The sequence below is a fragment of the Grus americana genome, chromosome 5, assembly GCF_028858705.1.
Source record: "Grus americana isolate bGruAme1 chromosome 5, bGruAme1.mat, whole genome shotgun sequence".
Taxonomy (NCBI): Eukaryota; Metazoa; Chordata; class Aves; order Gruiformes; family Gruidae; genus Grus; species Grus americana.
In genome coordinates this window covers 34,174,256-34,188,458 of record NC_072856.1, presented here as the reverse complement: position 1 = coordinate 34,188,458, position 14,203 = coordinate 34,174,256, and the positions used below count along the sequence as shown (strand labels likewise).

Here is a 14,203-nt window from a genome sequence, read left to right as displayed (position 1 = left end):
AATGACTTTAAGCAAGGAATTGGCATGGGAACCCCAGGGCTCTCCCTACATTTCTGCCATCTATGCTGCCTTCTTTTGTGAGCACTTCCTTTACCCACCCCTTGTTGTGATCTGTTTTAATCTGCTCAGTGTTTCTTCCTGAAGGTCTTGCTTGTAACTACAAAATTGACTCTCTGTATGTTTATAAAGTCTTTATTGGTTCAGCTCCAGCTCTGGGTTGTCTGTGTTGAAGGATGTTCCATTTCAGGCCAGTAACAGTTCAACTACCTCAGTAATCCCAAAACGTTCAAACTCCTTAGTATTGGAGAAGAAAACTTCTGGAAGTGGAAGGGGATGTGGAGTGGGCCAATATCCCAGCTGGAAAGAAGATGTAGTTTGATTACCTGCTTGCTTGCCAGAGCTGAACTGTAGTTTTTGTACTGGCAATAACTTCACAGCTTCTGTCTAGCTCCCTATGACTGGTACGTTTAGTTGAGGCTCTCAGTTGAAGCTCAATGGCAAATGGTGTCCCTGCTCTTGTCAGGGGAGTGACAGGTGAGTCTGCAAGGAAGGAAAAGCTAGAATGCCTACCCTCTTTTGCTTGTCTCTGTACACTTGAGGTGTAAGTCAGTGGGATTTGTATCCTCCCTCCTCCCTTCACTCATAGGGACTGCTGAAGGGAAGGTCAGGCTAATGTGGTGTGGCAGACTGTGGCATTTCTGATAATAACTGCAGGTAGTGCTTCCTCGTGGGAGAAGAGAAATGGAGATATGGATACCTTCCCTCTCACTGGGAGTAGTTCACTTCTTGCTTTGCACAGGTCTGAGAAGTTCCTGTGCTGGACAAGGCTTTGCTAAGGCCCTGCAAAGCAGCATAGTGTCTTGAACCACAAATGAGAATTCATGCAACATACAGATAAGATGCATATGACTAGAGAAAGAAAGGCAGTGTGACCTGAGCTAATGCAAACAACCCGTGTGCTGAACAGGGTCTTGCTATGCTAACAACTGCCCAGGCAGTTTCCTGGTTTCCTATCTGACCTGTTTATTTTCTACCAAATTTTTCTTCTTGACCTTCTTGTTATCCAGTAACAATATCTGAGCATCCTGACTGTTAACATGTAACAGCTGGTTAGTATTTGAGGAAATGTTGAGTGTTTCTCAGTTTAAATTAACAACAATTATGCTTCTTTCAAAGGTGCCCCTCTGTACTGGAAAGTAATCTTCTTGTGATGTTTTTTAGGTTCATCTGAGCAGCTGGATATAGAGCGAACCATGATGAGTTTGTTCGCACATCCCAAAGAGGTTGCTTCTTGGAAGACAGCCTATTTCTACTGCTTGAGCAGCAGCAAGCACTTTCTGGAACAGATTCTGGTACGGTCATAAAGTCATTAAGAGGGAAACCCAATGGTGGCTAAAGTCAGTCTGTGTATTGAACATGTCTTGGTGGCGCACAGAAGCGTTTTGTATTCAAATAGTGCTTACTAGGGGTCATGACTTACAGGAACAAGGAGGTAACTGGTGATAACTCCCCTACTTTCAGCTGTGTGATGAACTCAGAACATTCAGCAAGATTTTTGGAAGAGCTCATCTGCATGCAGACTGAAGATTAGATCTTCAGGATTTAAGAATTCCTGTGTTCTGCTCATAATTTTGTTGGCTATGCCACTTGATTTACTCCATGATCTTGAACTTGTTGCTTTGTTTTTCTGATGCTGGTAGACTTGGGGCAGTGAGACTAGTTTACATGGTAAAATTTATATTTTTAAAGAGCTTGAATACCTGGTGAAAAATGCTCTGGTATGAATTATATTATTTGAATGTATTTACATAGATAGAAGAAGTAGAATACAGGCAGATGGTCACTGTGAAAGTGTGAGTTTTTAAGGTGGAACATATTTCTACTTATAGATAACATGCTCATTCAAGTTTCTTACATAATGCCCTTGACAGAGACATAATTAATAGAAAGAATGTAAAGATAATGCAGTGAGGGAATGGGAGTTGGTTCTGTAGTAAGCATTTGAAATGATTTTTTTTTCCCTCATGACAGTTTTACTGAAAAGTAACCTGATGGTGTGGAAAATACAAATTTAGGGAAGTTCCAGATGCAGAACTTCACTATTTTAGTGAAGTTAATACTGAAATGGCTACTGGCTTACATAACCTGCCAGGCAGAGTCTCTGCATTTTGGAAAGATAAATACTTCTTCCTTTTGCTTTCTAGATAACTGCGTTAACTTTAATGAAAAGAGAGGACTACTCAGGCCTGAACAACTTATTGAGGAGAGAATTCAACCCTCTTAGCCGCCTCTTGGTATTGCTAGGATGGACTCATTGTCAAAGCTTGGAATCGGCAAAAGCATTGCTGTGGACTCTTCACAAAACTCAGGTAAATCAGCAGAAAGCAAGTGGCAGTATCCCAGTCTGAGTCCAGATAATGCAATTTGTTTGCTTAAGTTGTTGGTTGAGTTTCTGATTGGATTTTTTTTCTTGGCTTGCAAAAAAAAGATTTGAAAAAACCCCCCACAACTTTCAACCTCAAATTGTGATAATCTGAACTGTGAATTTTCTTTCAATAAAGAAATAAAACAGGGGGTTTCCAGCGACAATGATAATCTTTCTCAAAATGGAATTAAAGAAGCTGAGATATTGCAGTTGTATGTAGGTAACATTATTTGACGTTTGCCTTTCTTCTTACTCCTCAGCAGTGAAGGGAGTATGATTGCCCAAGGAGATTCTGAAAGTTTCTCTTGCATGAGCTCTTCAGCCTTTGCTGTTAGCATAGAGAAAGACAGCAACGGTTGTTGACTAGTCTTCAAGAGAGCTGGGGTTTGATCTGTGTCATTTCATCCAGTGAGTCATCCCTGGATAGTGACTAATTCTGGTCACAACTAACCGGAGTTCAGCAACAGGATAGCTTGGAAATTTCCCATACCCGTTCTCAAAATGAAATGGTAAATGACAAGAGCTGTGACTGAAAGATCCACCTTGTTTTGGGGCAGTCTTCATCTTTGAAGAGTGAGGGTTCTAACTCGGGGGGGTGTAGTTGCAGTTCAGATGATGTCTGCCTGCATGCAAATGGCTTGGATGACAGAGGTGGGGAGACAGGGAGCCTTGCACTGCTGGATCATTGGGGCAGGTCTAGGCTGGTATTGCCTTAAGGGAGTTACCAAGTATTAGTAATAAACTGAAGGTCTAGTCAGTAGCCTCTGCAAAGTGAAAGTCTTACATCTGACTTTAACAGGCAGGCATCTGTAGTAGAAAAGCACATGGAAAAGAAGAATAACTCCCTGCTACCCAGTATATAATCTGTTCTGGTACATGATTAGTTCTAGAGGTTAGTGTCTTGAACTGTTATTAAGAAGCATTAATTTGCATTTTGAAAGTTAACCTTGAGAAGGGATGTAGCCACCTTTCCATGGTCTATAGGTGTGTCGAGTGGAGGCTGGCTGATTTTGACAGTCCTTCAGAGTAGCTCTTCCTTGCTGGCTTTGTAATAGAACTGGCAATTTTCTGTACTTGAAAGTTACTGTCTGGGTAAAGAAGTCTTATGAACATCCCATATGTGACACAGGGTTGGTTCTGCTGTCTGGCTAGAGGATTGTTTTAAAGGGATTCTTTTATTTGTCTTTCCATGTAGGATATGTGCAATGATTCAGTACTGAAAGATTTCTGTGATGGGCTGTGGGCTCAGGTGGAGGTTCTTGAATGGTGCATACAGCAAAACAGGTAAAATGGTCAGAAGGACTTTTTCTAAACTATCTTACCAAATCTGCCTATTCGTCAATTTATGTATGCAAATTGAAATTGTGTTCTTTTCTGTGAATCTTGGCTAATCATCTCCTAGTGAGTGTGTATCACAAGCTCTTTGTTGTGCTTCATGGGCATTAGTTAGGCTATTTGTTTTTCTTTCTAACTGCAGTAGTTTGGTTGAATCAGAATTAGTGGGAGATATTTCTTTAAAAATGGCTGAGACCTAAATCTGTTTGTGCCACCTCTTTCTTTGTTCTCTCTTGCAGTATTACTATCCCAAGGAAGGTTCTTTTGCAACACTTGCACAGTCTAGATTGCCACACTGCAGTGTACTCTCTTCATCATCTCACTAATCTTCTGGCACTGAATGAAGACGATGTTATTGAGCTTCTTCAAAAAGTTCCTGCTAGAGACCAGCAGATGCAGGGTAAATGTGTAGGGTCGTGAGAACACAGAAAACCCCCGATCCATCAAGTATGTGCTGCTCAGTATTTCTGCCAGGAAGAATTTGTTCTTTTGACCTACTTCTGTAAATAAGGAAGATACCGCTTATCAGCTGTTTTGAGGAAGAAAACTAGAGAGCATGTGGAAATTATTTTAGAATCTCTTTTGGGAAGTAAATTGTCTCCCAAGAAGGAAGTGAGAGCTCTTTGATTTCACGAGGACAGATCTCTGAAAGAGCTTTTTCAAAATTGTAACAAGACTTTGCACATGCTCGTAATATGTGCTACTCATTGTAACTTATATACTGTATAATACCCTTAGCTTGAGAAGTAAGTGTATGTTTTGGATTCCAGCCATCTGTGTGCTTAAATTTAAAATCAAAGGGCAAAGCCAGATGAAATTGACAATATCTCGTACTCTAACATCTTCATTTTTGAAAGATATAAAATGTGTTGTGATTTTTTTCTTCTAATATTAAGTCTTACCAAATCTACTTTAATATTAAAATCAGTAAGACTGTGTTTACATCCCTCTTGCCTCACTTCTCTCATCTTCCCATGTTCCAGGTTGGTGCCTAAAATACCTGAGATTACTAAACACATTAGTTCACTTAGAAGTGACTCTCCCTGTACATTCTTTTGATGGTGGTCTATGTCCATGTTCAGCTGCTGCTATTTTAATGCTGTTTTATGATAGGCCTCTTAATAATGATGCAGAAGCTCAGTCTTCCTGTGTGTACTAGAACCCAAGAAGCTGCAATTTTTTCTGCCTTACTCCTTCTATGGATGCGAATTTGTACATATATAATTTCAACCTGAGTTGTGTGAAGAGCTCTCAGTGATGTAGCTTGCACAGATTTTCCACGTTGCCTAATGGGATGCAGTTTTCTCTCCTTCCACTATCATATTGTTAGGATTGGTTTTCAGTCCTATTTTAATGGGTTTTGTTGTTAAAATTATCATGACGGTTGTCTTGAATAGTCTTAAAAAAATGTAATGATTGAGACTGTATATAGATTTCTGGTTTGTGTCCTGCTTTCTGAAATTAATTGTATTGCTGTTGCTGATGTTGGGTTTTTATAATCAGTTCTCACATTTTAATTATTTTCTGCTTAAATTCTGTCAAAACCTTTCACAAGCAGGAAGAGGCAGTCCCATCATATCTCCTGGGAGCTGCATGACTGTAGCAAAAGAAGTCTAATTGTGGTTTCTCTTCTTTTTTCAGATCACCTTAATTTACGGAACTAGTTAGTGGAAGACAAGTCCTCCCTCTTTTTCAGCCCAGTGATTATTGTAAAATTCAGATAATTCTATAAACACGTTTTAATAGAATCTCTTCTAAAATAATCTGTTTTGAAACTTAAAGGGAGGAGAGGAATCATGAAGTTTTGATTTGTCTGACTTGGTAGTGTGCACAGGCCTTTTTCTTCCCTAATGCCATGTACTTCCCCTTCTTCCCCTTCTTTCTGACACATCTGTCAGCTGCAGTAGTGAAATTGAAGTAGTGGTACTGGTTGACAGTTGTGTTCAGACACCCGTCAGATCAGCACGTAACACACTAGCTTTGATCAGTCACACTAACAAAAGAAATGGTGGGCAGAAATTTCCTCATGAGTTACAGAATTCAATAATAAGGTGTTAATATTTCTGGCATAGGAAAAACAAGTGTTTTTAGTTAAAGGGTAGCTCTTTAGTATTGGTACAAAGAAAAGGGGTGGTTTAGATGTGGATACTGACACAGACACACTGCATCCAAGTCTTTCCACATGGGAGCCAAAACCTGCATTTGATTACCAGTGTGTATCTTGTAGTACCATCTAGCTATTTCTCTTTTTCAGAGACTTGTATTTGTCATATCTCTGGCTTCACCTCCCTGAAGCCCTCTTAAGGCAGTGGTATTGAGAGCTTTCTAGGTGCACGTATTAGTGTAGAGCTGCTGGTGCATTTCTGTGGCCATGTGGGTTCTGCAAAGGATTCATACTTGGATGTTTTCTCAGTTCTGTCTGCTGTCTACATTATAGTTTCCACCATTGTTGCTGTTTAGAATTGAAGTGATAGGGAATAATTGGTTTCAAACAAACTGTTTGTGCTCTTGGGGCTTTTGTCGTGGCTGCCCTGTAATTTTTATAAGAGTTCAGGCTGGTACTTTTCTTTGAAATCATGCTCTAGCCTTGTGGAGGACAGTGCTGAAACACTTTCTAGGTAATGCTATTCAGTCCCAGAATTTGAATGGGGACATTATCAGTACATCAAAACAGTGCTTTGTTTAAAAAAACCTTTGCTAATGCTTTCCCAGTGTGGCAGTAGGGATAGGGGACAGTCTACCCTTTATAGAAGAACATAGGAGAGTGGATTCAAACACTAATTAACAGTGTCTGGGGTTTTGGGTTTTTGTTGTTGTTTTTTGGGTTTTTTAACCTTTGTACAGTAGTTGGATAATTCATCTAAACCTAGCATAACAGAATACATGAGTATATCGTGTTCTTGGGCGAAAGTGATGATATGACTTTTACATAATTTGCATCTCTGTTCTGTTATACTAAGAAGGGATCATGTCTCTGGCATGTGACACCTTCTTTCCTCAAAAAAAGCAAAAGGGACAAGGAGTGGGTGTAGTACTTCTCTGAGTTGCCTTTATTGTAAATGTGTGAAGGAAACTGTGGGACTGTACTTCTTCTTTAATCAATTGCAGATTGTATGTGATCTATATGGCCAGGCATTGCGGATAGAATCAACCGTGATACATATTTATTAGTACAAATCTGTAGAGGTGGTGGTACTCTATTCTCACTATGCTCATAGCCAGTCCATACTATCTCCCTACTTATCCACTGTGTGATAGAACGCAAAGTTCTAAGACACTGGAACAAGACAGGGTTTGTCCCTGTCATGAGCAGATTTTGATCATTCTGTGCTGTAGCCAGGTCCTATAACACAAATCCACAGAAAATTTCCTTTTCAGAAGGGGATCCAGACCTGGCTTTTCTGTGCCCATCTGTATGTATTTGGTTTTGTGGGGTGTTTTTTTCTTTTTTCCCCAAATGTCATGAAGTAGCAGTAAAAGCAAAGCTGGGATGGAAGTGACACTGGGGAAGAAAGACTGGATAAATATTGCTGTGTGGGAACTGCAGGAGAAAATTAACTTGTTTTCTTGTCTACCTCTTACTCTCACAGTGGTCACGCTCCCTAACGCCCTGAGTCAGCAACGCAATCTGGCACTCTTTCGAGCATTTTGTGCCATGAAGTATGCTATCTATGCTCTTTGCGTGAATTCACATAAGCATTCCAAGTGCAAAGATTGCATACGCAGCCTTCTTGGTGATATCCCTGAAGACACGACTTTTGGAGAACCAGCAGGTAATTGGCCTCCTTTCTCAGGTTCAGTAGCTTGTGCTTCTCTGTTTGCTGGGCTCTGAATTATCACTTAGTGTTGGGATAATATTGCACCCTGTGTACCTATGATGTTTTTATCCAGTGGGCTATGAATGCTTTGCAAACAAGTATAATGGCATTTCTTTGAGGTGGTGTTACCTTTAGTAATAATAGATATGAATAAACTACCCACCTTGTTCTAAAACATTTAAGGTAATTGTATTAAAAATATAGTGCAAAAAGAAGGTGATATTAAATATAGGATGGTAGCAGCAGGGATGATTTAGTAAGAGCTTATTTCCCAGAGCTAAAACTGATTTAATGGCTAAAATGGGTGTAATCTGAGTTTGCACATCATTGCACAAGGTGATAATTGGCATTACTGAGAGGGAGGAGGCATGCTACCTTTTTATATGTCCAACATTTCACATTTATTTACTTGATTTGTGGAGGAATGATTGGCTCTGAGCCACTGGGACAGTTCCCCCTTCTAGGATTTTCTTAAAGGGCAAAGGTTGGAGGAAGGAACTCCTGGAAAATGTTGTAAATGTTCTTTATTTTTGTTTTTAATTATACAGATTGCTCTTCAATATTTCCTCAGTACCTTGTGAAGTGTCAGCAGTTCTTAAGGAGTGTTCCTGCTCCTCTGCGCCTGGAGGTTTTGGAGAACATCTTCTCCTTGCTTTTTGTTTCCTACAGTGACCTCCATACTGAGACTGTTCTACCTGAGGACTATGCAGAGGATGATGATCTTGACAAAAAGAGTGCTACTGTGAGTGTAGAAGGCAGTGCTAGTCGGCAGTCTTCCACTTCAGAAAGTCCACAGCACCTAATCGAGGCTGAAAAGAAGTTAGGGAGGCATCTGCTGGCTGCTCAGACAGTTCACACACATACCCAAGATCTTCATGACTCAATATTAGGTGGCAAAAGCTGTGAAACCTCTAGGCTGAGCTACCTGGATCTGAAACACTTTGCCAGTGGTGTTACTGGATTTTTAGTGGATGATGTGGCCATGGATGCCTTCCTCACATTGCTTCTCAGCCATCTGGAAGAAATTCAGGCTTCTCTCCCATGGGACTCCGGTAACGTGCTTCGTGAAGAGCTGGAGCTTGTTGAGTGCTTGAATCTTTCCACAAGCAGAGATGCTTTTGGAAGTCGTGTGTCACAGTTTTCCAAATACCTTTCTGAAGCTCACTGGCGATACAGGGTGGTGATGAGTAACAGAAATGCAGGTAGGTATTTGGCACTTTCCGATCTATCGACACTGTTCTGTTACAGCTGTCCAGGCAGTGGTCTCAAGACTAATAATAATCTTACTGAGGGAGCACATTTTGTCAGATATTAGGGCAGTAACCTAGTTGGAGATCACCTGGTTCTTGCACCATTCTCCAATAGGTGTGATCTCTATTCCACTCAGAAAGCTTGGGTTTTCTTTTTCTCTTTTCCCTCCCCTTTGTGGACGCACTGCTTCAGCTCACCTGTCTTTCTCCTGCCCCTTTGTCACAAATTATGTTGACAGCGCAGTGATATGAAGGGACATGGTGATGTGTGATCCCATGCAAGCCAGACAGACTCATCTCATTCATGGACAGAGTGTTAATTTAGCCTAGTCTAGAAGCATGTTAAGAACATGTATCAGAGGAAGATGTATTATTCTGGGATGCAGACCACTCCTCAGGAGTAGCTAGAACAACGTACTTGGGAAGCTGTTTCCCACCCTTCTCCATATCATGTACTTCTGCGTCCTGACTTCTAACAAATGAGAACAACTACTTTGGGAACATCTTTCAGGGAGAGGTGGCTGGCTTTTCTTGACGCTGCGTATCTCTTGTATTTTCTGTCTCAAGGGCTGTCACCCCCATTACTTGCTCACTTCCAGAATTGTTGACTGAGTTAGGGTCCCCACTACCCTGCATTACTGAAGAACCTAGTTATTTCAGCAAAACTTTAATGACAAATCAAACTCTCTTTTACTATTTTAACTCTTATTCTTTTTTGCCTTGTTTCTAGCTGCTTATGTACTTGGACTATACTGAATTTCCTGTATAGTTAAAATCATAGAATCATTTAGGTTGGAAAAGACCTTTAGTACTCATCAGGGATATGTAGAAGGTATAGTACATTCCAAGCAACGTTGGATGTGAATGTGAAAAACACAGTATTAGTTGAATTGCATCAAAATGACTTCAAGGTGCTGGTTTAAACTTCGCTTTGCAGAAGAGCTATTAGCTGAGATCAGCTGTGTTTCCTTCAGAGATTTGCCATCATAGCTCTGCCTATGTAGATGTGCTTTAAGGTAGACAAATAACTGTTTATGGCCTGTCCAGCTATTTGGTAATGTTTTTGCTTAAATGTTTCACAGAACATCAGCTTGCAGTTTCCAGGAGATACTGCTCTTTAATCAGGTGCTCCAGCTTTAAGAAACGAAGTAGATCTCAAAGGTACAAGACAGGTGGGTTGAAAAAGTGATTTGGAGAAGATATCTCTGAAAAGTGCATAGTTTTGCTGAGCTCATAGCTGAATGCAATTAGATTTAATGGACTATGGAACTAGATTTATTTCCTTTAGTTTTCTAACTGGTTTGAAGTCTCTTAGTCCAGTTCCACTTGGATTGAGGTTGTTTTCTTAAAGCTCATTTGCACAACAAAAAGATAATTCATTTTCTAACCCGAATTTAAAATAACTTCTTTCATGCATAGTCTGATTCAGTGCAGGGAGAACGTTGCAACTACAGTACCAATTCTTTCTTTTCTCCACTATATCCAGTGACTGCTTGGCGTATTTTCATTCCTATCACAATAGTATCTAGGATGTGAATTAACAGGAATTTGTGGCTTAAATTGGCAGCCTTAGGAGAAAGTTGGGTTCCTCACCTTTTTTCTATTTAGTCTTTAAAAGGTATGGCTGGTTTTGGAGTGGGATGTTCCAAAATAAGAAGCTTTAAAGTATCTGACATGAGTCACTGATGGGCCACCCAAACATAGTCTCTTGCCTAGCATTTTGTTCAAATCAGTAGTTTTTGCATTTATGATAGACATCAGTGATGGGTCATTTGTGAGATACTCTCAAAGATATCTTGCAGTTGCCTGATCTGTTATTTACAGTAAGTTTTAATTACCTTGTTTAGAAAAAGTGCATTTAATGTGGTGGTTTTGATTGCTTTCCATTTTAGATGGGAAAGATGGAACTTCCAGTCCATCGTTAGAAAGTACAAGCAGTGAGCTGAGCACCAGTACCTCAGGTATTAAGCCACACAAGTAGTATTTCTTTATCTTGTCAATGTGCATGATGAAGTATTTTCTTGACAAGTTAATGTGAATTACTGTTCTATTCAGGACAGAATTAGAGCTTTTAGCTTCTTGGAGCTCTCATTTTTGGCTGACTTTTTTCTAATTAGAATAGTATATATCTCTTCTTCTGGAATAAGAAAATTATATTTTCCTTTATGTTTTTGGCTTGCAGGAAATGGTATGCAATATAGTGATGTCCAAGCTAATAGACTGGTAGTCGTGTAACCTAAAGCATGTTTAGGCACATTAAATTGATTTAATAGGTCCAATACTTAAGACTTCTCCCTTTATCCATATTCAACCAGTGCCCTAGCATTGCATCCACATTATGTAGCCGCTAAACAGTGTTACGTTTGGATGACATCCAAACTGAAATTTCTGAACAAACAGTGAAATATTAGAGAATTTTTAACAAGGTGTTTATGTTGACCTCTTTATCCTAAAACTTGCTTGTGACTCTGCTCCTATATTTTTGTGTTTAATATGTGAAGTACTGTTACCTCATAGTTGGCCTTTACCTGGTGAAATGTTTTTTCCATAGTAGTATACTGATTAATTCTGTTGTCTTGCAGAGGGAAGTACCAGTAATGTGTCTGGCTCAAGTGATTTGGAAAGCAGGGTGAGACCACAGCAGCAAAACCCCCTCATTCCTATGATGCTTTCCCCACCAGAATCACTGTTAGTTTCTTGCGTTTTGAGAGGAAACTTCATAGAAGCCCATCAGGTAAATGAGTTGCGTGTATTTTGTGCAATTAAAAAACTAATTTGGTATTGATGTTTATGGTTGTGATAGTTGATGAAATTCCTGCTGCTTCTGCATTAGCAAGCATAGGGCTGAAGCATATGCGTTCCAAGTGAAAGGGTCACTTCAGAAGTGGAAGCAAGGGAAAGGAACCAACATCCCAAGGATGCCAGAGTTTTTTTTTCTTGTTATATAAAAATTCTTTCTCTAAACCCAGGTTCTCAAAGTGTGAAAATGTTTGATGAGAACTGGCCAAGTTTAGTGTTTTAGCTGAATGAAAAACACAAAGAGCTCATGTGAGGCCTCATGAGGAAGCAGCATCTGAACTGCTTGCTTTAGTCAGTGAATCAAAACCATGACAATGCCACTTGTAAGCTTGGCAGGAACATGCAGATGTATTTCTTACTCAGAGCTGAGCCAGAGTGATGGTTACGTTTATTTGAAGAAGGTGTGTTTTGAGGTTAAATTTGGGGTACTGAAAACAGGCAGAAAGACTTGAAATTGACAGTCTGTATATTTGTAGTTCTTTGCTCCCTCACAGCTGTGCATACCTTTCTCTATGTGACTTCTGGGCTGATGCTCTGAAAAAACATCTTGAGGTACATCAGTGATTGGATCCTCTGCAGAAAGTAGTGACCTGGCTGAGTTTCAGGTAGTGATATCAGAGCAGCTAATATCATTTAAGCATTGCATTAGCAGCAGGTTACTGCTCAACTCATTAGTTCTGTTTGTCAGGCATGCCACTTCATCTTTTCCCTATGTACAGGGCCAACAGAAGCATTTTGTTTTGCTTTGTTACTTTGAATTTCAGTATTGCTGATGATAAAGAATTCAAGCTTGATTTGTGTTCTGTTGTTGGTTTGATAAGCACAGCTGTGCAAGTTCCTATTATCTACTCTGTGTTAAATTTCTAGAAGGTATTACTTGCTGAATACAAATTTGTTTAAAATGGTTTACTTTGGAGGCCCAACTTGATAGATTTCTCTCGTTACATAGTGTATTGAAATAATGAAGAGACATTCTGAAAGGTATGGTTTGCAGAAATTTATTCAACTCTAGCCTTGCAGAAATAATAGCTGAGCGTTATAGAAATAGTTGTAAAATGTCTCTTAAGGTCCTGTTTTTCAGGCACTTAAAACTCTCTGGAAAAAAACCCCACCATTTCAGCCTGCTGTGTCTGTGGGGATGTTTTTCAGTTAAAATATCTGGTTTATTTTATTCCCTCATCTCCTCTAAAAACGCCAAAAGCTCTTTGACCTTTGAAAACTTCTTTTGACTACTTCTATTCTTATTTTTGAAAGGTGGCTTTGATGTTTAATCTGGATACTTCACCTTGCTATGGCGAATTGGTTTTCATGGAGCGCTACCAGGAGGCCGTACAAGAAATGGCAAGAGTGGAGCACAATATTGAGAATCAAGCATCAGATGGCACTGGAGGCATCAGGAAATCTGGCAGTGGCCGTTCCACACTTCAAGCTATTGGGAATGCAGCAGCAGCTGGTAAGGACTGGATTTTTTGTATTCTTCTCATAAAAGGTGAGGGAGAAGTGGAAAACAGGAGAAAACAATTTGAATACTGTCATAATGGGTGCAAGAATTGTTCAGAAGAGTAAGTGGTGGTTCTTAACTTAAAAGTCAACTAAGAATGCTGAAATTTACTGTTGATACCCAATTAGTTTTATCCATTCTGCAGTAATTGGTCCATGAAGCAGGCCACCTATTGAATTATTTTCCTTAAGGATTAGAGAATAATTATTCATGACAGGATCTGAGATAAATATGCTGTTTGATTAGCAATTGTGTTTTGCTGACATATGTAGGCATGGTGTTTTATTCCATCTCGGATGTTACTGATAAACTGCTCGCAACTTCTGGAAGTCTTGCCCCTACTCTCCAAGAAAACTTCTGGATCAGCAACACCCAGCTGGACCATACCGATCCTCTGCGGGAAGTCCTTGAGGACCTCAGTCCTTCAGCAATGGCGGCATTTGACCTAGCTTGTACTCAGTGCCGTCTTTGGAAGACATGCAAACAGCTTTTGGAAACAGCAGAAAGAAGACTGTACAACAGCCTTGAAACTCGGGGTAGGCTTTTGATTCTTGTGTTCATCAACATGGGCTTGAGAGCAGAAAATGTGTCTCTGTGTTGTGTTGTTTGTGCTAACACCCGAGTCTTAATTAAATCTCATTTTATACTTTCATGTTAGGAGTAGAAAAAGGAGAAGCTAACGCTTTATTTTGTCCCCATTTGCGCAATGACTTTTCCAGGCCACCGACCTGACTTTATTTTACTGCACTCTGAAGGTGTAAAGGGTTTCCCGGCAGTTCTCCAGCAAATAAGTAAAATTCTCAACTATTCCTGCACGTCACAAGGCCAATCCAAGCCAGGTAGTATGCTTTGCTGGTAAGATTTTCTGTTGAAATGTGGTTACATCAAATTCTTGCCTTCTGTTGCAATGGAAATTTGAACATTCCATTTTTGTAGCTTAGTATTTAAAGCAAAAAAAGGCAGGGGACACCCAAGCTCAATTCTGAATAAAATGAAACACTTTGAATTTGGCAAACTAGTTGTATTATAATACAGTTTTGGTTCTGTGGGCCTTTTTCTGTGCAAAAATATTTGT

General features: G+C 39.8%; 1 protein-coding gene across 3 annotated transcripts in view; it reads left to right on the top strand.

Annotated features, from left to right (window-relative positions):
- ZFYVE26 (zinc finger FYVE-type containing 26) overlaps nucleotides 1-14,203 on the top strand; it is a 55,720-nt gene that overhangs the window by 5,916 nt on the left and 35,601 nt on the right. For all 3 annotated transcript variants that reach the window (XM_054825958.1, XM_054825957.1, XM_054825959.1), the window contains exons 6-17: nucleotides 1,222-1,352; nucleotides 2,205-2,369; nucleotides 3,621-3,709; nucleotides 4,000-4,160; nucleotides 7,351-7,533; nucleotides 8,127-8,780; nucleotides 9,911-10,000; nucleotides 10,721-10,789; nucleotides 11,411-11,562; nucleotides 12,882-13,080; nucleotides 13,401-13,664; nucleotides 13,848-13,967. In XM_054825958.1, coding sequence (XP_054681933.1) covers nucleotides 1,222-1,352; nucleotides 2,205-2,369; nucleotides 3,621-3,709; nucleotides 4,000-4,160; nucleotides 7,351-7,533; nucleotides 8,127-8,780; nucleotides 9,911-10,000; nucleotides 10,721-10,789; nucleotides 11,411-11,562; nucleotides 12,882-13,080; nucleotides 13,401-13,664; nucleotides 13,848-13,967 — 2,277 coding nt within the window. The remainder of the gene's footprint in view (nucleotides 1-1,221; nucleotides 1,353-2,204; nucleotides 2,370-3,620; nucleotides 3,710-3,999; nucleotides 4,161-7,350; nucleotides 7,534-8,126; nucleotides 8,781-9,910; nucleotides 10,001-10,720; nucleotides 10,790-11,410; nucleotides 11,563-12,881; nucleotides 13,081-13,400; nucleotides 13,665-13,847; nucleotides 13,968-14,203) is intronic.